The following is a 25,348-nucleotide window of genomic DNA, read 5'->3' as shown; positions in this document are numbered from 1 at the left end:
CTTCTGCAGTAAACATGCAAGTAGCTATTACGGAAGAGATTATCCCACAAAACATCAGTGACCAACTTCAAAAGTTGAACTGAGGTCTCTCTCAGAGAACTTGGCTGTAAATCTGTGGCTGACAAGAAAACCCTCCTACCTCTTTAAATCAAAACTAGATATCTAAAGTTCTAGTGAACTGCTCACAACTTCCAGCGCTGTTTATCTATGCTCATATGCATGCGCCTACAGCCACAGTGCAGTGAGATTATCATATTATCAATCAAATCTGATTTATGGCAGACTCTACACTTTTCATTGTCAGTATCATCTCTAAATTGCCACGAGATGTTAGCAGCCAACAGAAGCTGAAGTTAACATTTGGAAATATAATGTCATTAAGGTGTCATGTCTCTATGGGACTTTTAGAACGGGAGCTGTTGTCCCCATTTGTATGGTCTGTCATAAATAACAGCTCTGTGGCTGCTGATCTGCAGACAAAGCTGCGTTGTTTAGCCAGTTGTTGGTGCTACCATTTTTAGTTTCACATTTTCCTCGTTCAAAACTGACAGAAAGCCCTATCTCCTCTATATTAAAACTATCTCTAGGTATTGTGCCGTCTCACCTGGAAGTGAATTTTGTATCTGCCACAGGAGCCACTGTAATGATTAAAACAGATCCCAAATACTATGATGAAAGCCCCGTTCTTATTACTAAAGCTGTGTCAGCTTAGTGAGCTTCTCTTCCTGCACACAGCTCGAAAGTCTCCTAAGAGTGTGAATCATACAAGCATATCAATTGCTTTCACTGAGTAAAGAACAAAAAAGCTTAAGAGAAATACACTGATACTGACGGCCTATCAAAACTCAAGGACAAAGCATACGATATGATGAATTATCAAATCCGTCACAGTGTTGAAAAGTCAAGCCAGTTGCGTTCGTTTAGGACTTGGTTATTCATTGGCACCCGAGTACGTAAAACCTCAAATGACACAGCAGTGCATTTACTCTGAAATCTTTTGTCTTACATGTCATTAAGCACCACATTAACTCCCCTTTAATGGAGGGGATTTGTAAGCCCTGATTTCGTTTGCACATTTAGTGCAGTGAAACCACCTAACACATATTCTATTTTTATATATACAATTCTGTTCATGTACCTCTTCCAGTTCCTAGACTTGAACTTAATGCAGAGATAAGATCAAACCGAACATTCATAAAAGACTTGCCACAAAATTTATTAGTCTTTTTGCTACCACAAGGCTTGAATGAGTCACAGAAACCGCCATGCACTACAAGAGCCGCCAAATCCCCACCAACCCCACCCCCACCCTTTTCTCCTACACTTTCTAAACTTACCCAGCAAGCTCTGGTGTGGGTAGTTACAGTAGTTCCCCTGTAGAAAGAAGGGCCCTGATTAGTCAGACTAGGGAAATAAATGGCTAAACACTTGCAGATAAAACATGTATCCGAGCAAATGTGCCGATAATATTAGGCAGTGAACCAGCTGAATTAAACATCACATGCTTCCCTCACTGATTCATGTCCACATCCAACTCCAACCCAGGACGTGAATTGGAGCACATAGGACTAGTTCACTGACAGATTCAACTCAATAAGACTAGGAGAGGGGGGGTGAGGAGAACTAGGCAGTGTATTGCTGGATGAATAAAAAATGAAAGTGTAGTGCTTCAGTAAATTCGCTCTCTCCATCCCGTGAGGAGGGTGGGTGGTGAAGGGGTGGGGGTGACGGAGGAGTAGAGGCTTGTTTGAAAACTGAACCAGTGCTGCATTCCCACATCCACCCCTATCCAGCGAGGGGCTCTTTAAAAATTCATTAATTTACAGCAAAAATAGATTAAAGCACCCAGCTGAGCAAAACTCAAAATTTGGCTCCTGAATAACATTAATGATAAAACAACTCCCTCAAGCCCGGTGGGGTTTTGCCTGAAGAAAGAGTACTGGCTTTTTTCACCTTACAGCACCTTGAGAATAATTTATTTTCAATCATTGCTAAAATAATGCATTTCTAATTGTCATTTTTAATTACGCTTTTCTTCGGATGGAAAAAAAAAGGAGCCAAGCAAAAACCTGCACAAACTAATTAAAATCCATCCAAGGATCTGCCATTCCCATGATGCCATGCCAATGTCATTCTATTCACCATTTGATATCTCAGCTACAGAGACTCAATGACAGCTGCTCCAGGCCCCAAAAAACGCCTAGAACTGCAGTTACAGTAATTGCTCTGGCCAGCACTAAATGAGGTTCACTTAAGTGCAATTATCCCCCTCTGATCTCTCACATAAAGAGACTTCTTTAACATGGAGAAGTGGGCTCACACAATGTGACTGCAAACAAGATTCAAATTGGAATCAGGGAGGCATTTCCAGCAGATGAATGGCTTCATAGCTCATCTGCATTCTAGTGATGCACGGCGTTGCTAATGAAGACTGCCAGTCCCTTCTCACCAACACGGCTTCCATGAGAGCAAAACTTCACACTGGATATATAACCAGAGTACAGGGAGGAATTTCTAACAAAACTGTCCAGTCATTTGGCCCGAGCCGCATTAGAGGACGACCTAGCCTCCACGCAGAGTAAGCAGCTGTTAAAAAGAAAAGGAAGATCCTGGTGTTTTCGCCCAATCCAAGGTGAAAAACGCACCGAAGGACAAGATTATGGGAGATGAGATGAAAAGAAAGAAACTCCAAGCTAAAATAACTTCACATTGCAGAGCAGAGAGGAATTGAAACAAGCCAACTTTGGACTGAGACCAAAAATAAGTCATTGTAAAAAAGAAAAAAATACTAAACAGAGGCCTTTGACCAACAGCATCACCACTACACCATGCCAGAAAAATATATCAGACATCCTCATGAATAAATTGCCATCTGCCAATCGCATAACACAATAGGTTTTCAGCCGGAGGGGTAAGATGTGGCGGTCTAATAGGGGTTGCTACAGAGAGTACCTGTTGGGTGCAGTCCAACAACACAGGGTGGTAGGGAGGGGGGCTGTGATGGGCATTCATGTTGCCACAGGCTCAACTACCACCAGGAGTCTGATAACTGCATCTCACGGATGGCCATTTGAATAATCACTTCAACAAGGGGAGAAATTAAAAAGCCTCTCAGTGAGACGGGGCTAGGCACAAGGCCACATACTGAATTCCAAATGAGGAGCTGGTATTTAAAAAGTATAAACCTGTTCTAAATTCACTCTATACTTGCTTGCTGACCCTTGACATCTGTCCAAATTAGCCCCATATCATGTCACTATTTTATTAAATCTATTAAATTATACACTATCACCTTGCAGATGATGACAAAGTAATTTTTCTTCAGAGATGATAGAAGAATGTGCTATCAGCGCCACACACACACACAAAACACAGGAAGACCTTGGAGGAGAACTGTAGGTGTCGTGTTTTTAAACCATTAGGCAATAGACTTCTCAAAGACCACTGCAGGCTAAAACCACCATTAAAGAGAAGCGACATCACATCCTCCTATTCACACTTTTAAATGGTTACTGTGAGAATAAACAGATGTGTAATCTTCTCTATACTTTCTTCGCAACTGTTCAATCCATTCATCGAAACCTTGAGGTTGTTTTTAAAAAAGGGATCCATAAAAAGTCACTAACTCTGCTCAATTTGATTTGGTGTAAAATAGCGAATAACAACTGCTAAAAAGGCTTATAAATCACCAAAAACATGCATAAACAGGAGCCTCTAAGTCTGAGCCTGCACAACATCTCCAGTCATGAGCAAAACTTAATAACCACATTGCTTAGGCTATAAAGGAACAGAATTTGATGGATGCTATAGTAGAGCTCTTAGGAACAACTACTACAATGTGTGCCGTGATTCATATTTCTGCACGCAATCTGTAAAAAAAGGATGCATCGGCAACACTCTAGGTCTATTCTTTAACAGCCGGCAAGCAAACAACAGCAAAATGCCACTTCCGCTGTCTATGCCAACTATTCCACTGCTCGGTTTCACATAACTGTTTCATTTGACACAAGTTATCCCTTGTAAAAACATCGCTCTTTGTAAAACAAATTAATTACATAAATGGCATCAAGGATTCATGCTGCCAGTTGACATACACTGCACATGAAGCCTCTCAGAGAGCAACAGAAAGTACAGCAGAGGGACGATTCACAGAAAAAGACAGAGTGTCAAATGTTTGTACTAATTTCTAGACAATCTAATAAATGAGGCTGATCTGGCTCTGCTTACCTGAATGGAGTAACATAAAAACTCAGACACCATGTGTCTTTCTACAGCTGCATGCACAGATAGCCTCGATCTAGACAGCTTGCTGTAGGCCTGCTATTTAAAGGATGGGTGATTAAGAAGCAAACCAGGTCTGACCTTTGATTGTGGGTGCTGACTAACGCTATGGGCATTTTGTTAGTTGAAGCAGAAGGTCTGGCAGGGTTGGGATATTCGAGGGGAATTTATAATGTTTTCTTTTAGTCATAAATTCAACCTTTTTTATGCTGGCTTTATAACAAAATAAACTCGGGAGCTTGGGAGTATAAGATGAGCAGCAAATAATTTGCACCTCATTGCACCTCAGTCGTTAAAATAACAACGTGACTTCATTGATAAAACTTGCACAAGTTGACATCGGGTCAAATTAAGAGTTCAGTCATCCATCCTCTAATAAAGGCCGTCAGGATAAAGCAAGGGCACCGTTTTGTATACAGCTGCACGCAAATGCCACAGCTGTTTAGTTTAAAGTTGTAGCATTAACTAATCAGTGTCTGCCCTGTGCGATCACACACACCAACTGGTGAAACATCAAAGCGAAGGGAGGCATGCCCTGAGAAATGTCTTGCACACAGGTCCAAATATTTAACTGCAACACCGTCTGTGCCATCTCAGGGCAATCCACAAGGGTATACCACCACCAGAGGCAAAGACACAGTCCCGAGATCAAATTCAGTCGCATTAAATTCACCTGAAACACGCTTTGCACTTGTTGATTGTCCGGCCACATGACAAACCTGCGCTTTCCCATAAAGACCGACTAGTTTTACATACGAGGATCATTATTTTTCTGGAGAAATTTACCAGCCGCCTGCGAAACAGACGATTGACAGACGAGAAAACACACTGCAACAGCTGTGAGTCAAATACCATCAGAGCATGCAGGAAAGCCAAATGACACTGGGTTTATACACACTCACACACACTTCATGCAGGACACACAACGTCTCACATACCAAACAGCTAGCTAACGATAGCTGTTGGAGGGCTGGGACAGGTCATTATATCCACCTAATGCGAGGAAAACGCACACACACACCTAGTCCTGGCCCAGGAGAGAGCCCCGACAACGCTCAGCTAAAGTTAGCTGGCTACCAAAACTGGCTAGCTAGCTGTCAAAGTTGCCCTGTCAGTTGTCACCGGTTGCACGGCGGTGCTAGCAGGCTAACGCAGGAGCTGTCAACTTGGAGAGTTACAGCAACACGGCCGGGGTGTACTAACACTGACCACAGGGAAACACTGACTGGCTCTCTGAGGAAAAAGGTGTCCCCCGCACGCCCCGCCACAGCGAGCGGAAAGCTGTGTGCCAAGGCCTGTTCACCGGGCTCAATCCCCAGAACTTCAGTGCAGCTCACTTCCCCGTTAAAGTCGTCCATTTCGTGGGCCTTAGTTCAACTTCCATGCCCGTGTAGCTCACTTACTCTGGGTGAAAGCTGCTGTGACGGTGGCTCTCTGTAATCCTGACGGTAGTTTCAGAGTAACTGCCCCCTCCCCTTCCTTCCACCTCCTCTTCTCCAGCTAGCGGGGGCTCCCCAGGAGTGTCCTGTGCTCTTGACGTTATCGTCCTGTGCAAAGAAACGCCGTAGCCGTTGCTTCGCCGGTGTGCTCGCGGTGCCGTGGCGTCCCTCTTCAGCTTCTCTCCACCTTCTCCCGTTCGCCTTTCTCTCGGCGGCCGAGCCAACATCCGGGACTCTCCCCCGTTTGGGTTAAGTGCCCGGAACTACTTTCACATACGACGACGCACATGAAGGTTTTCGCTCTCTCCCTCTCACCACCCCTGCCGCCACAGAAACTAGCGCGCGGTCAAACGCACAAGCCCGCAGTGGAAACAGCAGCGGGTACACCCACACACGAGCCTGCCTATCAGTTATTGATTAGTAAATCAGCTTTATTCACGGAGTGAATATAACTTGAAGTCCCCTACCTTAAATATAACGTTAGCCTAATAAATAAAGAAGCTTAAAAAAAAAAAAAATTAAGTAAGACAGGAGCACAGAATAAAAGCAGAAAACAGTGGAAGATAGTCCACGTGGGCGCCACTGTCTCATAAGTCACCATTTATAAAAGGTTAAAACGTTATAATGAACAGCTTTATCACAGCTTAATTAATAATTTTATCTTTCCACTTGCAAGCCAAGCTATTAATAAGAAAACTTTAGGGTTGCCAGGTTGTGAAAAATCTCTCTGAGTGGTGTGTATGCCCTCTATTTGGTGATACTGCATAATGATAATATCACATGATGGCACTCTTTTAATTCATACTTGTGTGCTTCACAATTTATAAGCCTAATTTAAGTCTGCAGTTATATATGTTAATACGTTCTTAAATAAATGTATTTTGTTCCAGGTTTGCTGCCAGTAAGTGGAAGTCGCCATTAGAGGGTTTTCCTAATTAATTAAAAAGCTATAAAAAAAGACTACATGCTCATTTCAGGGGGATTTTATTTAACAACCTGGCAACCTAAAAGTTGTTCTCATTAATGGATGATAATTAATTTAGCATTAGTGAACGATTAAGGCCCATTAGTTGCAACTTACAAACTATTTGTAAGTTGTATCTTAAAGTGGTAACAATAAGAAAATAAAGCATACAGACGCTGGTGGAGCTATAAAAGATTTTAGTCCATGAGCCTACATTTTTTACTTGAATAAGTTTTTTGAGAAATAGAATAAGGTTGGACATGGACAGCACATAGGCCTACAGGGTCGTAGCTAAGCCTTATCTCACCACCTCAAAACAATTGCAGTTGGCCCCATTTTTATATTATATATTGTATATAAGTCTTCAGTATGAGCACTTGACTCCACCAGAGACAGAATACATAGGTTACTACACACGAGACTATCGAACTGTTATAGTTGCAGACCACTCCTGAAAAAATAACAGACTCTACTCTCTAAACTTAATCATTTATTAATCATTTTCAGTACAGTAGTGTGTCCCAGAGTTCCCTACATATGCCATGGTCTAAATGCTGTTTCAGATTGCAGTGGTGAAATACTGAACTCATTCATTAGTTCTTTTTGCATGGTCTAAAAGTAGTCCCATTTAAGAATAGCTTGTATTGCACTTAAAAACTCCACTATGTCTAATTCTTCATTGTACATTGTGTAAAATGCACTTAAGGCTCCTGAATAAATCTCTAAATTCACATAAAAAAACCAGGACATGATCTCAGTGTTCTCATTTGTATGTAAAGCCCTGATCCTCAGTCATCTGTGAGCTCACATTGACCCCGTCCTAATTTTCTTTTCTTACCTCCTGTTATAGGGCAACAGGCTATATTATATATTTGATTTGATTTAATTTATTTGAATTAATGTATCTTTTTTTATTATGATACATGATATGTAAAGAATATAGTTACTGTAAAGGATGATTCACTTGCCCCCAACCAATTGTTTTAGGAGTTCTTATGATAAAGTGTTGAAACATGTAATTGTTGAGGCCTTAGAAGAGCACTCTGTGGTTTTACTATCTATAGGTCCTTTAATTGTACTCAAGGGCCTAAAGCTTCCATGTGTAGGCTTGTAATATAGGCAGTCAGAAAAGCATCAGTGGAAAACAGTGACTCTGAAAAAATGTTTAATGTAAAAACCGACACACCTCTTTCATGTGCTTTTATCATTTTTTATGTTGATTATAAACTAAATAATCTATTTCTAATTTGCTATAGGCCCATTATCCATGCATTTGATTAAAAATATTTAATAATCGGATTGTAGATATTTTGTATTATACTGACTTTTGGCCATTTTTAGATTTGATGCACTTTTTCCAATTACAAAGTGCCTCTTGAACACAAGACTCCAGATATAGGTTTATTATAATTTGAACCACCTCTTTAATCATCTATTTTACTGGTGGTGCTAGTAAAAGAGAAGCCACTTCGCTTTTATAAACGTGAATTTAGCCTACGTAGCACAAAATGTGCGCAAACGTATCTGATAATCAACAAAATCAAACTTGTATCAATGAGAGCAGCAATGCTGAAGTGACGTGATCTTCTATTCAGCAGGACGACAGCGACACTTGTGGGTCGATCAGAGGTACTGCAGTTAATAAATCCTGAGACTCTCTGTAAAATGATCATTTTAAATTAAAACATTTATAGTAATAATTACTCTGCCCTTCTGTTCAAGGTGCCTCTTTAGACTGAAACACAAAATTAGAGTTTTTGTATAGACATCATTAATGCTCATCATCTCAGACACAAAATGTAAAAAGGTTTATAAAATCAGAAAGTTGTTTAAAATACAACATTTCCAATAAGCCCCTGTGTGGAGTTTTTTTTCACACTGGCCTATACTTCGTCCCCTAATTTGTTTTTTTTTTTTTTTTAAATTCAGCAAAGCAGTTATTTCAGATTAAATTATTCAAAAATGTCTTTTCTTGCAGTTTTTGCAGAGGGAGAAATGTTGTTACTTATGTCACATCAAGTTATCAAACTCATATCTAAAATAAAAATAAAAAATACATATATAGGCTTTATAATAAACTGAAAAAACAAACAAACAAAACAGACCAAGATGTCAAATCTGTAGTACATGTTTAGCAACCTGCTGCAGATTCATTTTAATTGCGACTCCAACTTTGACGACCAACTAGACCTACAATTATTATGTATTAAACAAGTGTATGAGTCACCATATTCTAAATTACTTATTTGATGTCTTCCATTGGGGTTACGGGAACAAGTAATTAACACCAGTACTGCATTTTATTTTGCTACCTTCAATTTAAGATATGAATTTCATAGGAGATTCAAATAAATAAATATACTTGTACCATCAGAAAGTATATGATTACAAAACTCACCGCGTCCTGCAACAAGATCCAACCAGCATGTTTGAGAAATGAGAACTTCCTTACACTAGTCAGAAAAAAACAAGAGTCTGAGGAGATTATAGAGAAGATCTGATGAGCACCAGCTTCTCCAGATCAATATCAAACACTTCACTTGTGTCGTTGTCATGCCACTTGCTGAGTCAGTGGGACAGTCCAGTCCAAAAGATCCCCTTTAAGAGAAATTCCCCCTGTGCCCTCTGGGAGTCTGTGTGCGCCACTGGTGATGCTAATGTTGATAAAGTCCCACACCTCATATGAAAGTGAGAAAAGTAAATGACGCACTACACTATTTCACCTGACTCAGAAATACCATGAGTGGTGTTGGATGTAGTACCGCGTACCGCCGCGGGGGGCGCTGACGGTTTTCTTCTGTATTAATAAAGACCAAAGAATTCAGCTGACTGCCTTCAGGAAGTGAAGAAGTTGTTGTGGAGCTGATTGAGAACAACAGCGGAATCTAAAGTAAGAGGTTTCTGACATTTATTAAACTATTGTCATAAAACAAGGGTTGTTTTTGTTTGTCATTCAGGCTGTTGTCACGGCGGTAAATCATTATCTAATAGCAGGTAACGTGACGTGCTGTACCGTGTATATGAGGACTCTGCTGCTCCTCTTCTTCTTCTAACCTTTTATTACTGAACATTTGAGGGTAAATTGAGAAAGCAGTCCATCATATTTTGTCCTTGACACAATTATCTAAAGAGGCTGGGTTTCCTGCAGTGAATCAGTCGCCAGCAAAAGACATTTATTGCGTAAATTTTAAGGTCAAAGTTCAACTGTGAAGTTCAGTGACTGTGAGGTTATGGTTTATATTAAAGTAGCCCGTAGTATTCCATATTCCTGTAAGCATTAATAAGATCCTGTGAAGTAATTTGAGAGCCTGTGTTTATAATATTCAGTTAGTGTTCATTCAACTTTGTGGTGTTTGGGGTTGCAGTTTCTCTGTCTGTTGTGTTATCCTGTCTCCACTTTGAAGACAACTGTTACCAACAGAAATGGTGTACAAACATGTTAAAAACACGTCTCAGTACAGTTAAACATCTGCACCATAATCTACAGCTTCTCAAATGTCCATAAAGTTGTACCAGAACCTCTCTAACTTAACATTATAACATAGCCTACATTGTAATTGTTGAATTAGGCTGCATTAGTTTTAGCTACATGTATAAATGTGTATGCACTAGGGCTGACACTAACCATTACTTTTTATTGTTGATTATTTTCTCGATTAATTGATTAGTTGTTTGGTCCATAAAATGATGAAATGTTTTGATCGGTGTTTCCCAGAGCCCAGAATAACACCCTCAAATGTCTTGTTTTGCCCACAACCCAAATATAATCAGTTTACTGACACAGAGGAGTAAAGAAACCAGAAAATATTCACACTTATGGAGCTGGAATCAGAGAATTTTGACTTTTTTTTTTATTATTTATAAAAAAAATTACTGAAACCAATTGATAATAATATTATAATGCATTTTATTCAAAGGCACCTTTCAAAGCACTCAAGGTCAGCTCACAAGACACAGTTAAAAAAAACAAGTAGCAGTGTATCCATAGATCATACAATCAAACAATTACGTAATATACAATAAAAGTTTAAAAAAAATTATCATCATACAGTGCATATCACCATATGTGTGTCACCATTTAATCGGACTGAATATGCCAGCTTGAAGAGGTGTGTTTTCAGACGGGATTTGAAAGTGGAAAGGGAGTCAATATTGCAAATGTCATGAGGGAGAGAGTTCCAGAGGCTGTAGGCTCTAGAGCCCATGGTAGCCAAGCGAGCAGATGGTGATGTGAGATGGATTGCAGAAGAGAATCTAAGAGTACGGGAGTGTGTGTAGATACGGAGTTCAGACAGGTAGGAAGGGGCTTGATTATGGAGGGCCTTTAAAGGTGAGAATCTTAAAATTCTGCTGGAGAACAGGAGTGATATGAACCAAACCAATTAATCAATCATCAAATCAGTCGGCAGTTAATTTAATAGTTGACAACTAATCAATTAATCTAATTACTTTGAGGCCAAAAGACAAAATAAACTTGTCAGCAGTGTCAGAAATTAGCAAGGGCCACGGGCCATTTGGCCCGCAATTCATCCAAGAATGCCCCCAAAAGCCATGTTCCAGGGGCCAAAATTGCCCCCAAGTTTTCAAAACAACTATATGTATTTTTAACAGTATTACAATCTGACATTAAAGTATAATTTTATTTTTCACTCATTCATTCATTCATCTTCTAACCGCTTCATCCTCTTGAGGGTCGCGGGGGGGCTGGAGCCTATCCCAGCTACATCGGGCGAGAGGCAGGGTACAAACTCTGCACAGAAAGGCTCCCACACCCGGGATCGAACCGGCAACCCTCTTGCTGTGAGGCGAGAGTGCTAACCACCACACCACCGTGCCGCCCATAATTTTATTTTTATTAAATTAATTTACCGTCACTTCTACAACTCATTTTCCAGACATAATCAACGAGATTGCACTGACTACGTGAGAGTAATCTGACAGAGAAGGGGAGGGGGCTTTGCTGTACCATAAGTATAAATTAACCATTTCTTGGGTGATCTGTGTCTACACAATGACAAATTAATGAAAAATTAAGGTAGAATGAATGTTAAATTTTAAATTAACTTACTTCCAGGATTGCATCTAAGGAATTTATAGTAATTTGGCCTTTTTAACAGTAAAAGTAACTGTAATGTGGTGAAACATTGGTACTGCTATCAGTAGATTAATGGTTACATCATCACATTTAAACTGGTTGAATTATAGGAAATCTGAGTGATATTTTGCAACCATAACTTTATGTAACCCATTATTTATTTCATTTATAGTGGTTTCTACTGAAGAGTGAAGACACTGTCTTAGTTGGTTTTGATTTTCATGTGCTTATTGTTAGAACATAATTACAATTTTTTTGATGGCCCCCAAACATTTTGAAAATGCCCCCATTTTTTAGACCGTGGGGGCCAAAATTGCCCCCAAAATATTTTGTTAATTTCATACCCTGCTTGTCAGCACAATCTGGTTGGACAAACTCTGGAATCACTGCTTCTAAATAACCTCCAATATAATTAATTTAATTTATATGCTGCAATATCATTTTACTTCATAGTCAATATATAGTTCATGCAGAAACCTTGATACCTGCATTGCATTGTCTTGGCCCAGTTGACTTGATTCAAGTACTACTTTAGTGGTTTATGAATGCACTTTAATAAAGTTTGGGGACATACAGAAGATGGAATTTTAAAAAGCAGCAAAGTTCGATACCGTAGAGACCAAAATATCTGGACCCTCTAGGCAATTCCCATCATGCAACTCAGTGGTCTTGTATTAGACACTTGCTGCCTGGTTAATGTCCATGTCTCTTAATGCCCCCAGTTTGTTTCTCACACTTTCTGTGAAAAATATGTGGTCTCTGAGCCCAAGCTGAGTATATTGCTTGTCAGATGTACTCCAGTGTATATTATGCACTTAGGATTGAATGCTGTGTTTTACTTGGCTGCAGCTGTATCTGATTTTGTGCTGTACATCCCGTATTACATCATCAAGTTATTTTCTCAAACTTTAGAGAGCTCCCTCTAGACCCACAAAAGATATTATACAACTTGTTAACAGACAGGCTGATACGCAAAGGTTCCCCATTAAACACAGACTTCACATTCTGACTGTTGTATCACTATTCTGCTAAACTGAATCCTCTGTCTCTCTTCAGGTGATGGCTGAACCCAGAATATCTTCCATCGATGGGAAGTTAGCGGAAGAATTTGCCGTTCCCTCCCATGTTGAGGAGGTCAAAGAGAAGATGGCTGCTTTCGCCAAGCATCACGCTGCAGCGGGTCGCAGGGTGGTACTCATCACATCAGGAGGCACCAAAGTTCCCCTCGAGTCCCGCACTGTTCGCTTCCTCGATAACTTCAGCAGCGGCAGACGAGGAGCCTCCTCAGCAGAGTATTTCATAGACTCAGGCTACGCCGTCATCTTCCTCCACAGGCATCGCTCTCTCTACCCCTACACACGCATGTTCTCAACCATTAACATGCTGGATGCCCTGAATTTTAAAGATGGAGAAGGGGCATCCAGTAACTCCTGTGAAGTGGTGGTTAACCAGCAGGTGCTTCCCAACATTGCCAAAGCATTGAGGCGATACCAGGAAGTGAAAGAAGGCGAACTTCTCCTGCCCATTGAGTTCAGCACTCTGTCAGAGTATCTGCATCTACTCAAAGCAGCAGCACAGGCACTCAGCACAATAGGTACAGATCAGCAACTATTTACAGGTTGAATCTGTGACTGTTAATATTAATAACTCCTTAAATGTTGATTCTGCACTTAGGATCCAAGGCCATGTTTTATTTGGCTGCAGCTGTGTCCGACTTCTACATCCCAGCATCTGAGATGCCTGAACACAAAATCCAGTCTTCCAATGGACCTCTTCAAGTGAGTAAAACATTACAAAATTCTAGCAAATGTACATGTAAGATTTCTTTTTTTGTTTCTAGCCTTGCAAGCAGGAATGGTCTGTCGGCCTGTCCATGTAGCTGTAAGCGCCGCTGTGCTTAAGTGCAGCCTTGAAGAGCTGCTAGCATAGCTGCAGACTCATAACTTTTGAGAATTCAATGTAATTAAGGGCGGAGGTTTTGCCTCCCTAAATGTAGCACTAAGCGTTACAGATCATCCTTTGTTCCATCTGCTATCACTTATCTTAACCAGCAGTGACCACTAATTGTCCATGATTTACCCCGACAGTGTGTGATTCTGGATTCTCTGTGTTAAATATTGTACTTTCTCTTTTAGTTTACTTATGACTTTTGTCTGTATTCCAGATTGCCCCTCAGGGACATTAAAGTTTTACCTTACTTTACCTTAATTGTTTTTCCCAATGTTCTAATTCTTCTTCCTACCATGAAATCTGCCCAATCATGCATGGAAATAAACAAAACCTAAATTTGCACATAGATCCAGTTTTTAAGTTTCCTCAACAAAAATTTGGGGCTAATAGTCCTGATGATGTGATACAGCAACCACCTTAAGTTTAAAACACTGAAAACTCATAACAAGAGAGTCGTACGTGTTATGACTTTGCCAGCTGTGCCCAAATGAGCAGAAATTGTTATATACCTGGAATTAAACCTATCTCCCATATTTTTTGCTCAAACGACAACAAAATCGCTACACAGCATCTTCAGACTGTCCTCCGTAAACAGTCCAGCCACTTTTTAAACATCAAAAATTGAATCCACAATGCATTAAAGTGTTTTAGTGTTACCAGTTCTGTGAACAGCTACTGCAGATCCTTAACAAACAAGTCTCCAATGTTCATGTTGAAAAAGGACAACATTTTCATGACATGGTAGATGTAGTGTGATGAATTTAAGAATTTTATCTCAGTTTGAAGAGAGGTATTGGCACATCCAATTGTCTCAGATGCAGGTGCATTGGAAAATGTCACTTGAGTCTTTGAAAAGAAAATCCCGAACACTGCTCAGCTTCACAATTTATTAGTACCAATTACTACAACACTGTTACTAATAAATTGTGGAGCTGAGCAGTGTGCAAGATTTTCTGTTCAAAGACTTAACTATTGTATCTCAAATGGAATTTTTGACAGTATTTTGAATTCTGTCCTCATGTAAACTATTGCAGTCAATGGAAATAAGAGCATTTTAAAAAGATACAGAAAAAATCAGTTTGTCACTGATGAAGCAGTTTTTGTAAAAAAAAAAAAAAAAATACACTACAGACATCTCTCTGTTGTCTAGGTGAAGTACAAGAATTCCCAGAAAATTGTCTTGTTCACTGAATTTTGACACTAGTTTTGTATCTGCCTTTACATGGAACCTTGCTAGTGTCATAGTCATAGTGTGACGCCCATCTATGTCTATGTTGCTCTCCATGTCTAAGGTTGAGTTTGAGGCTTGGGTGATGCAAAATGAACGTGCTAATGCCTACTGAGGCATCGTGCTGTGTGGGTTCAAGATACGTCATTTCTAAAAATCATTTTGTTGTAGGTTAAGGTAGTTATGATCTGGGTTTATTTTACTAATGGACGCTACTGTATTTGTCATTTGTCGTCCTCCTTTTTCCCCCTCAAAATGCACCACCTCAACTCAGCTATAATCTCTTTTTCCTTCCCTTCAGCTCAGCATGAACATGGTCCCCAAGATACTGTCCCCGCTGGTGAAGGACTGGGCACCTCAGGCTTTTGTCATATCCTTTAAGCTGGAGACAGACGCAGCCATCCTGCTGGACAAAGCTCGACGGGCTCTGGACACCTACAGGCACCAGGCGGTGGTGGCCAACGTGCTGGACTCTAGACGGGGTTACGTGGTGGTGGTGACCCCCGAGACTCAGGCTGAGCTGATCCTCACAGAGGAGGATGTGAAGAATGAGGTGGAGATCGAGGACAGGATAGTGAGCAACCTGACGTCAGCACACGACAAGTTCATAACTCAACAAGGGGTGTGACAGTCATCGTGTACACAGCATGTCTGAGTCAGTGACGCAGCTGTGAAGTTGTGTCTGTGTTCTTACCTGATCCTGAGCTTGGCTTAAATTCATACTCGCCTGTTGTGCTGAAAAGTTACTGTATATTAAGTATGTTGCATAACCTTAGTAATAACTGTAACCATAAACACGTCATGCCTTCCCTTGTCCTGTAAACAGTGGGCCTCTGAGCTTTTAGCGGTGTCTCTGTACAGGGACTATAAGTTATTGAAGGTTTATCAAATGTTTATTCACGCTGTGCAATGATCCACAACAATAAAACATTTCCATGTCTTTTCTACAACAGTGACTGACAGTTGAATAATCAGCGATATGCTTTATTACACACCTATAATAAACAATTACAAGTAGAGTCGATTGGTATTTTTTCAACCTCACAGCTACACCTGGCAGCACACTCTGGATTCCTGCTTGGTTACTTAAGTTTGACGCTCTTCTTGACACCAGCACGAATACCAGACCGCTCGCCACTGTATCTCTTCTCCTCCCGACGAACCTCACGCACCTGGTGTATAGGAACAGCAGTGTCAATATTGGTTTTGGAAACCTGTTTGACATACCTTCATATGCTCTTGATTGAGCCCACAGACAGTCCCCGGGAGGGTCATGATGCACTTCAGCAGTGTAATAAAGATGAATGTATGGGATACACACCTGGCCCTTTCGGCGGATTTTGGCCCGTCTGAACTTCTCTCTGTGCTTGACTCTGGGATTACGATCAATTTTCTTCCTCTTTGGTGTGAGCCCTTTGTTCTTGGCCATCTGTGGAATAGGCAGAGATGCTAAATTAGAAAAACTATACAGACATGACAAAGATTAATGTGGAATGTATGGCGTGAGTACAGTGTGAGATAGGGCTGCTCGATTACAACAAAAATCACAATCCTGATTATTGCAGTCAATACTGAGATCACTACTTCTTGACAAGCTGACTCTGACTTTGAAAGCACGCATTTATTGAACTTTTATGTATTTTTAACAGTGGATTTTCTTGAATTTTGAATATAATTCAACTGAAAAATGAAAAAATAAAAAATGTGAAAAAACAAGTTACATAGATGACATAAATAATGTATTAGGGGTGTCTGTCACCAAGAATTTACAGTTGATCTGATTCATAAAGTCTCGCCTACCTTCAACTGTTTTTTTTTTTTTTTGCTCATTGATCCATATTCTCATTTGCGACATTAGTTTATTTTTTCCACAGCAAAAAGAGCTGAAACACCCAAATAAACACCTTGTCTTTTTGACTTTGCATAAGAACTTATTTTCTCATCGACCTTTTTCACAGCGGACATTTTGACTTGTCACAGCAGGAAAAGCACTGAAATAAACAAGAGTCACGATGGCTCGTTAAGGGTCCCATTAACTATTCAAGTGACTCAGCATATGCAAATTCAGGGCCTCCCCTATGTTGAAAGCAGCCATCATCAATGTAGTTAAATACGTCGGTGCTTCACCTACTATGACATGTCAAATTGTCTGCCATGAAAATGATCTATGTGTTCCATCTAGCGCTTTTTGTTGTGTGTCAGGGGTGCATGTGTAGGTGTGTGTATGTGCGTCAGTGGTGTTGACCACAGCACTGAATGGGATTGAAGGAGATTGATCAAGAGAGATGCAAATGTAAAAAGAGAAACAAAGCAATTCTATGAAAAATCATACATTAAGCACAGACAGATGCAACTGCGATGATTCAACTATGAGATCGAGTCGTTGAATAGTCAACTATTCAGCAGCACCCCTATTATTCATAATATATAAATGTGGCACAAGAGGAGAGGGCGAGACCCCGCACTGTTGGCAGAAGAGCCATGGCCTGCAATTATTCAGAGCAGCATGCAGGGGAATGGATTATAATATATTTGAATATATTTCTCACTTCTTCCATGATGGTCTGAATGAGTCACTGCTCACTTTTTATAAATAAAGTCACCGAGAGGGTCTGAAAAGTTGCTAAATCTAGCGAGAAAGTCACCAAGTTGAGCACACTGCTGTGAAAGAAAGGGGCGTCCTGGATTTATAATACAAGACAAAACCAGAGCATCACTGCAAAACAGAATTCCCATTATTTTTTTTAATCTCACTTACGTTGTTTTTAAAACTGTAGGAAGCCAAAATCAGAATTGAAAATTAAATTCAATTAATAACCTTACCTAGCCCTAGTGTGAGAAGCACCATTTGTTGAAATGTATTGAAAAAATACAGTTTCGTAAGCTTGCTCTGTTTTACTTGTTGCTTTCCTGTAGTTTATATGACCAAAAAAAAAACTATAAAACATACAGTACATGTTTTACCCACTTTGAGATTTGTCTACCTAAGCGTGGGAATAAAATAGTCCACATACAGAGAAGACCTTCGCTGCTTTAAGGGGCCGTACACATTCCATGTCTTTGACTGCCTGGAAAACGCGAGGTCGGGCGCTATGTGCAACTCTTTTCCCTATTGCCAGCTTTCAAGAGCGCAGAGGCAGGTTGCGTGTAAAGTTGCTAAGAAACCATAACAGCCTACCTACATGAAATCCTGAGTGCAGAGCTGATCTTCTTCCAGGTGCTGATTTTTAAGTGTGTAGGTGTCGAATATTGGTTGTGGGACAGATGTAAAGCTGTGGATAGCCCTGCACTAAAATGATAAACTTCTACATATTTACCACAAACTGATATTTATAGAAGGAGGGAAAGATTTCTGCCAGCTGTGATTGGCTGTTCCTCATCACGTGTGTGTGCGCTGCTGTGTTCCAGAAGTTGAACCGGGTGCAGCCCTTGCGCCCTAACAAAACAGGCGATCGGGAGTACATGCGTGCTGCGACGAGCGTCATCTACACTGAAAACAACTAATTTGAAGGCAAAGAAAACGCACCATGTGTGCAGCCCCTGAGACCAACTTAAAAATTTAACCTTGTTTGGATAATGTAACCGTGCATAAAATTATCAGTTCAGGTTCATCCAGCATAAAAACCAACACCTTCCAGTCGTATATCTTGCCTATATGTCCACATAATCCTTGTGAGGATCCATTCAATTGCCAGTAAATGTCCATAATCACCTGATCTGATGGTGTTCTGTTAATAAGTAATAAGAGTTTGTCTGGTTCGGAGCATCTGACTGTAAACACTAATATTTCAGTGTGTGAGTGGTTGTAACTCTGTACCTGGTAAGTGATTCCTCTCTTAGCATCGGGATCCTCCTCCTCATCTTCATCCTCCTCCAACCTGCGACAAATTGACATTTATCAAATCCCCTCTTGATTTTGTCCGAACTACCATTTTAAAGACTCAGACCATACTTACTCTTCAGCCTCTGGCTCGTTGCCCTTTCTCTTCAGTTTGGACCGCTGCTCCACCTCTCTGTAGAAACGAAGAGCCGCCTCCTCATCCAGGTCAGAGTCTGAATCCTCCTCGACCTCAGGCAGAGTTTCCTCAGAATCCTGCAAACAGCACGCACTCATCACTATTCAAGTTCCATATTAACACGTCAGCAACAGATTCAAAGTGACATCTGTGTATGGAGGACAAAAAAATCAACATGACTCTCACCTTTTCCTTTTTACTGGACACTCTGGTCTTTTTGCCCACTGCTGCTCTGCTGGTGGTCTCATCCTTCTCCTCACCAGCTAGTAGCTTGCGAAGCTGAGGTGCAAGACGAGCATCTACTGAACCGAGTTCATTGATGAGCTGCAGGCAGGGATTGAACAGACAGTCAGACAGCGTGTTGTAACTAATGTGATGTGCCAGTGCAGCCAGATATTGCTGCCATTATCACACATCATACAGTAGCAGTATCACAACCAGTATGACCAGTGTTTCCCACAGATATGAAACAGACAGGATCAGTTCAAATTCGAGTGCTTTTTCAAGCTTTCATTTTTGTTTTCAGCAAAGTATTTGTAAAATAGAGCAACTATGCTACTAAAGTGAACTTACTATTAATTAAATTATTCAGGCAAAATAGCAGGAAACTATACAGAGCTCAGAGCACAGCGTGGTCGTCCCTCCATCCCCACAAGCAACAAACTAAATAATCCATTCAACAGCTCCACCCTCCACAGTCAGACACACACGGCTGCTTATTTACTGCCGCATTACAGCTCAAAATTTGTGCTAACAGCTGATGCTTCTCTGGTGTGAGTGTTCTGCAGGCTAGCCAAACATCCTAGCGCTGACTAGTTATTGGTGTTAACCAACCCATTCGTATGCTGAGCTCATACAGAATTAGGAAATAATATCAAGCACCGCCGTTCTTGGCTTCCTAGTTTAAAACATTTACTGAATGTAAAACGTTTCATAAAATAATTTATCATTGTGTTCTCCACTCAATCAAGTACTTTTTCAAGGACTTCTGGTACTTAGATTTCTAAATGACAAATTCAAGTACTCAAAGCACCTTGTTCGAACGTTGCTGAACAGCCTGTCCAAGTAAAGTCTTTGTGTGGGAAACATGCCATCCAAAATAAAAACTCTGTATGGGCAGTTTTCTTGACACACGGGGTGAAAACACATCACTAATACTGTGTGTTCACCTGGCAGCAGGTGTTAATGTCAGTGTGTGGACTCACGTTTCTGTAGGTGAGCAGCCTTTCAATCACTGGGTGGTTATGAACAGGGATCCGTTTTGCTTTCAGCACCAAGTAGAAACTGATGTTCGTGCAGTAACTGTGGCAGGGAAGAAAATATTAGTCATTCATTTAAAGGACTGTGATGTGAATCTGCAGCATGCATTTATAATTTAATACAACTTACTTGAGATATAGCTGCTGTTTTGTCTTGAGGTAGTCGGCACCCTTTGGAAAACAGGATGAAAAGTATTCAGTCTCACATATTTGATTGATATCATTAATTGGTACTCAAACACTCATCCAGACTGCAAGCTTACATCACAACAACAAACATCACATTTCGCCCCTATAATAATAATAATGAATAAATCTTACAGTCACCATTAAATTTCAAAATAAGAAAAATAATGATCAATCTAACTGTTGATGCGATTACAGTCATTTTAAGAACCTAACCACGGCCATGGCAGATTTCAGTGTGAATATTCATACAGTATCAGGTTAAGCAGGTTATGGGAATGATAATTTAGCTTTGATTATAAACAGGCTATACATGATACGTCATACAATACAATTTAGTTAAGTTGCTGATGCTTAAATGTCCTATTTACACAGGACTAGTATTACGAGGGGACTTCATGTGGTTCAGAAATTATGTTCCAATGTCTGTGTTTTGCCCTGTTCATTCATAAAAGATAAACAGAGTCTGTAATTTACCCAAATATACTGACACTATCCCCTGGTTATGATGTGCACAGCCATTTGTGACTCCACTCTACGCAAAACAGAAACACTACACAGCAAAACTAGCGGTGATTTAAAAAAAATGCTTGAATTTTTTTCAGAAATTCTGAAGCATCATTTTAAAATGTAATAGTAATAATTAGAAATATAGGTTTTTCCCTAGTTTTTTTTTAATATATATACTTTTACTCTTACTTTTTTGCAATTTGTGAGACATTTCTTACCAAGTTGCTTAGTGCCTTTTTCCCTATGTTTGTGAAAGAAATAACACCAATTCACTCAGGGTTCAAAAGTTTAAATACTTGCACCAAAGGTGTTTGAAAGCAGCATAAAAAAGTGATGTTGCTCCAGCTTTCAAACGGTTAAACAAACACAACCAATTCTGCCACATATTGTGACGTCGTCCATCTCATCATCATTCAAGATTTCTCTCTTCTGATGGATTTGAGCTCGCTCTTTCTATGAATGGGTTGGAGACAACAAAAAGGACTTAATATGACTCTGAATAAGGTGATGCAGATTTGCACTGGACTAATGTTATCACTTGACCTCTGTTTGGCAAATATGACAGGTAATTTGCAGTGGAATTTTTACATGTCAGATTACGGAAACAGCAGATTGTCATTGGATTATCCGCAATTACTGTTTTCACATTTTCAGTTGATGCCTTGTTAGTCCAAAAATATCGATTATAGATGCTTTAAAATTCAAAGTCGGTTGACAAATGCACAGCTATAAATGAAACTAAAAGTGCTCACCTTTCCTGGTGGGATCTTTCCGTCCTTCACCATCTGTACGAGGGGCTGCAGCTCATCCTTCAGTTCTTTAAGCTACACGCATCATGCGGGAACAAAAACAATTCACATTAATTAGATTTTGGTCTGTGCTAACTATCAAATATCTTTTGACTTATTAAACACTAACACTGTTTTGCATGTGTTTTGGTTGCATGACAGTGTTTTACCTTTGCCTTGAAGTCCTGAATAAGCTCGAGCAGCTCCGGTGACTCCTTTTTCAATAGTTTCATTTTTTCCTTCTGGGACATCTGCTGCAGGTCTTTCACAATCCTCTCCTCTTTCTGCTCAGTCTTGTTTTCCTCCTTCTCCTCCACAGCAAATTCCTTCATTTAGACACATAAAAATACCAAAAATAAACAAAAAAACACTTTTTATCAACACGTGTGGAATAACTGCAGGTGTGCAGGAGAGATTCACAATAACAAAATACCTGGAAAAAGTTTAAATCATAATCCTCCTCGCTCAGATTAGCAGCCAAACGATTCTGGATATTTTTAGCTTCTTCTTCTTCCTCTTGTTCCTCAGCTTCCAGCTCTTCTTGAGATTTCCCCTCTTTAATAACACAAATAAATAGTTGCATAAGTAAACATTGGCCACACAGACAACAAAACTATCATGAGCTGCCTGAATAATTCTGCTGGAGATAAATGATGCTTACTGGTGGTCACATAGTCTGAGTCATAGAACATCTTCTTCTTCTTTCCCCATGCCATCTCATTAGGAAGATCTGAGGACGATAAATAACAAATACAGCTCAACAGGCTGATATGATAGTGACCACATCCTGGGCATTAGCTGATGGTTTCATGTTTACCTTCTTCTTTTTTTCCCTCGAGATCACTCTCCATGTCTGTCCCCTCCTCTCCCTCCTCTTCTTCCTCCTCCACCTCATCATCATCCTCTGACTCCGAATCATCCAGGGCCATCACTTCCTCCTGTGAAAATCAGATGAGCTTGAATTTCTTGTTGAACTGCGTTAATTTTCTGGAGTTAACTCCAAACAAACCCATAAGCCATTACCTCATCATCCAGTTCCTCGTCGTCGCTCTCCATCTGAACACCGCTGGCGAGAAGTTTCTGTGACAAAGTGGCCGCAGCAAATACAAGTTAGGAGGACATAAAAACACCGGCACACACCTACAACAGAACCACTAACGAGGTTAACTTACTGCAATCTTCTCATCGTGAAACTCATCGATTTTGTCCTTTGTGTACTGTGACGATTTCTGAAAAGAAGAGAGGAGACATGTTGAAAATAACAACCACAACACCGAAGCAGAGTCGATGTGGTGACAGTTTGTTAACGGTAACTATTAGAGAAAAGTGGTCAAAATTTCTGAACCTATTATTTGTAGTGAGGAAAAAATAAGGAGTGCTGCACTGGGTTATGGCATGATGTAGTTAGTTGTAAAAATTCAGGTGCTCTTCAAGGATGCGGCAAATAGTCACATAAAGATACAAAGCAATCACTGGCCAGCTCACGCAGTGTAAAAGTCCACAGCACAGACAGGCAGTCCAAAAATTCTGTGGACGTTTACACTGACTGAGCTGGCCAGTCGTTGTTTTTCTCCTTATTATTTATAGGTTTTGACTTTCACGTGTTCGGCCTTAATTTCTAAATTACCACTTTCTTCCCTTAGACATTATACCACACACCTCTAGCTTAGATTTATTAGGTATACCAGAGCCAACAGCCAAAACAAAGCAGGTGCACCTGACGTACAGACAGGATAATACTGTCTAGAAGGTAAGGAAAGAGAGGATGGCAGAGGAAGTACCTGACACCAATTCAACAAAGCTGGACAGCCACAAAAAAGGTTCACAGGCTGATATCAATACCAAAAAACGTCAATCTATTCAGAACATCGGTGCACAAAAAGAAGGGTGTGCAAAAAATAATAATAGTGATAAAAATGGCATCAGTGCTTTTTTTTCTGGGCACCACTTAAAATAATCAACATCTGTTAGATAATGTAAGGCTGGGCAATATGGAGAAAATCCAATATCACATTTTTCCCCCCAAACCTTGATATCAATAGCATGTCAACACTGTAATGCTATTTACTGTAATGCAGCCTTTAAAACTACGGAAAGATATGACTTGTGATATTATGATATCCAAAATCTAAGATGATGTGTAGTCCCATATTAAGATCGATACAATATAAAGTTATCACTCAGTGCCAGGCAGCACAGTGGTGCAGTGCTTAGCATTGTTGCCTCACAGCAAGAGGGTTCCTGGGGTTCAAACCCCGGGCTTGGGGAGCCCTTCTGTGTGGAGTCTGCATGTTTTCCCTGTATCAGCGTGGGTTTTCTGCAGGTACTCTGGCTTCCTCCCAAACACAGACTCTAAATTGCCTGTAAGTGTGAATATGGGCGTGAATGGTTGTCTGTCTCTAGGTGTCAGCCCTGTGATACTCTGGTGACCTGTCCAGGGTGTATCCCAACTTGCCCAGTGTCAGCTGGGATAGGCTACAGCCCCCCCACAACCCCTAACATGATACGTAGTTACAGAAAATGAATGAATTAATGATAGTCCAGTCCTAGTTGGATGCATACAACATAATACATGTAATGTCAGTAGATGTTTTCCCCTTCCTCTTGTGTGTGATATTGTAGTGACAAAACAAACACATTTATTTTGTGCATCTCTATTATAATTAGCAGCATATTGCACGTGTCAGTAGCACACAGCTATAATAGGTCTTTCTATCAGTGTTATAAACCACATACGTTCAGTCAGGCAGACAACACTGCAGCCAGCAGTGACAGAGTTACCTTATCAGGTACAGGCATGTTCTTGTAGGCTTCAGGGTCATCTTCATCATATCGCTGTGTCTTCTTGGGCCTTTGTATCTTCACAGCCCTGAGCAATAAAAACAGGAGACTTGACTGTGTTGAAATCTCTGCTCTGAGTCTGCAGAGGATGTTTGAACATCTGTTAACTTCCTGTTGGTGCTGATGGACAATGTGAGGCTCCATGATTTAGGGCTAACAACTTATTAGACTTTTAAATTACCAAACAGTTTCCACAACACGTCACTTTAACTGTTAATGACCGTTGGGAAACAGTAAATGGAGGCTATATTTAACGTTAGCATCACATTAACACATACAAACGTGCAGACTGTGTTTGCTAACTTTCGCTAAACTCACCTTTTCGCTCGAACCATGATGGAAATTAAACGTGTTTGCTGCACGTGAGCAAACAACACAGGGCGTTGAAATGTCAGTGATTATAGCTGGAGACTAAAACAAAAGAAAACTGTAGATATCCAGTCGAACTGAGTTGAAGCGACTCCGCTCGGATACCGCGTGCTTCCGGGATTTCTTCTTCTTCACTTTTGTTGCTGGTCTATAAAACGATGTAGGTGGTGCACAGCGCCCCCTACTGTACTGAGGTGTGTGCAACATCATTTCATTTAGGCAAGTAGTTTTTGACTTTGTATATAGGATAAAATCACATGCAAAAAAATGAAATAAAATAAAATAAAAATAAATACAAATAGATACAAATAAATACAAATAAAAATAAATAAAACCAACTAAGCTAAACTGAATTAAATTAAATTAAATTAAATTAAATTAAATTAAATTAAATTAAACAAAATGAAATGAAATTAATTTAA

At 40.1% G+C, this 25,348-nt stretch overlaps 3 protein-coding genes across 5 annotated transcripts in view; 1 reads left to right on the top strand and 2 right to left on the bottom strand.

Moving 5' to 3' along the window:
• The window catches only part of foxj3 (forkhead box J3), a 91,176-nt gene extending 85,228 nt beyond the window's left edge, over positions 1-5,948 (bottom strand). For all 3 annotated transcript variants that reach the window (XM_049572699.1, XM_049572708.1, XM_049572716.1), the window contains exon 1: positions 5,685-5,948. The gene's annotated coding sequence lies outside the window, so the exon portion shown is untranslated. The remainder of the gene's footprint in view (positions 1-5,684) is intronic.
• A 3,525-nt stretch (positions 5,949-9,473) lies between these two features.
• On the top strand, positions 9,474-15,976 carry ppcs (phosphopantothenoylcysteine synthetase). Its single transcript, XM_049583688.1, has 4 exons — positions 9,474-9,574; positions 12,836-13,373; positions 13,454-13,557; positions 15,259-15,976. The coding sequence occupies exons 2-4, from the start codon at positions 12,839-12,841 to the stop codon at positions 15,583-15,585; spliced, it is 966 nt and encodes a 321-aa protein (XP_049439645.1). The 5' UTR covers positions 9,474-9,574; positions 12,836-12,838; the 3' UTR covers positions 15,586-15,976.
• utp3 (UTP3 small subunit processome component) lies at positions 15,964-25,047 on the bottom strand. The gene is made up of 16 exons (XM_049583676.1): positions 24,876-25,047; positions 24,498-24,585; positions 22,889-22,945; positions 22,740-22,796; positions 22,534-22,654; positions 22,378-22,446; positions 22,150-22,271; positions 21,887-22,042; positions 21,681-21,752; positions 20,363-20,403; positions 20,179-20,275; positions 19,160-19,297; positions 18,914-19,050; positions 18,775-18,835; positions 16,279-16,386; positions 15,964-16,129 (listed from the first exon to the last, which is right to left on the bottom strand). Exons 1-16 carry the CDS (start codon positions 24,890-24,892, stop codon positions 16,040-16,042), a joined length of 1,431 nt encoding a protein of 476 aa, XP_049439633.1. The 5' UTR covers positions 24,893-25,047; the 3' UTR covers positions 15,964-16,039.
• Positions 25,048-25,348: the final 301 nt, after the last annotated feature.

The sequence above is a fragment of the Epinephelus fuscoguttatus genome, linkage group LG1 (assembly GCF_011397635.1).
Source record: "Epinephelus fuscoguttatus linkage group LG1, E.fuscoguttatus.final_Chr_v1".
NCBI lineage: Eukaryota > Metazoa > Chordata > Actinopteri > Perciformes > Serranidae > Epinephelus > Epinephelus fuscoguttatus.
Note: the sequence above shows the minus strand (reverse complement) of the source record. Positions and strands in the feature narration are given on the sequence as shown.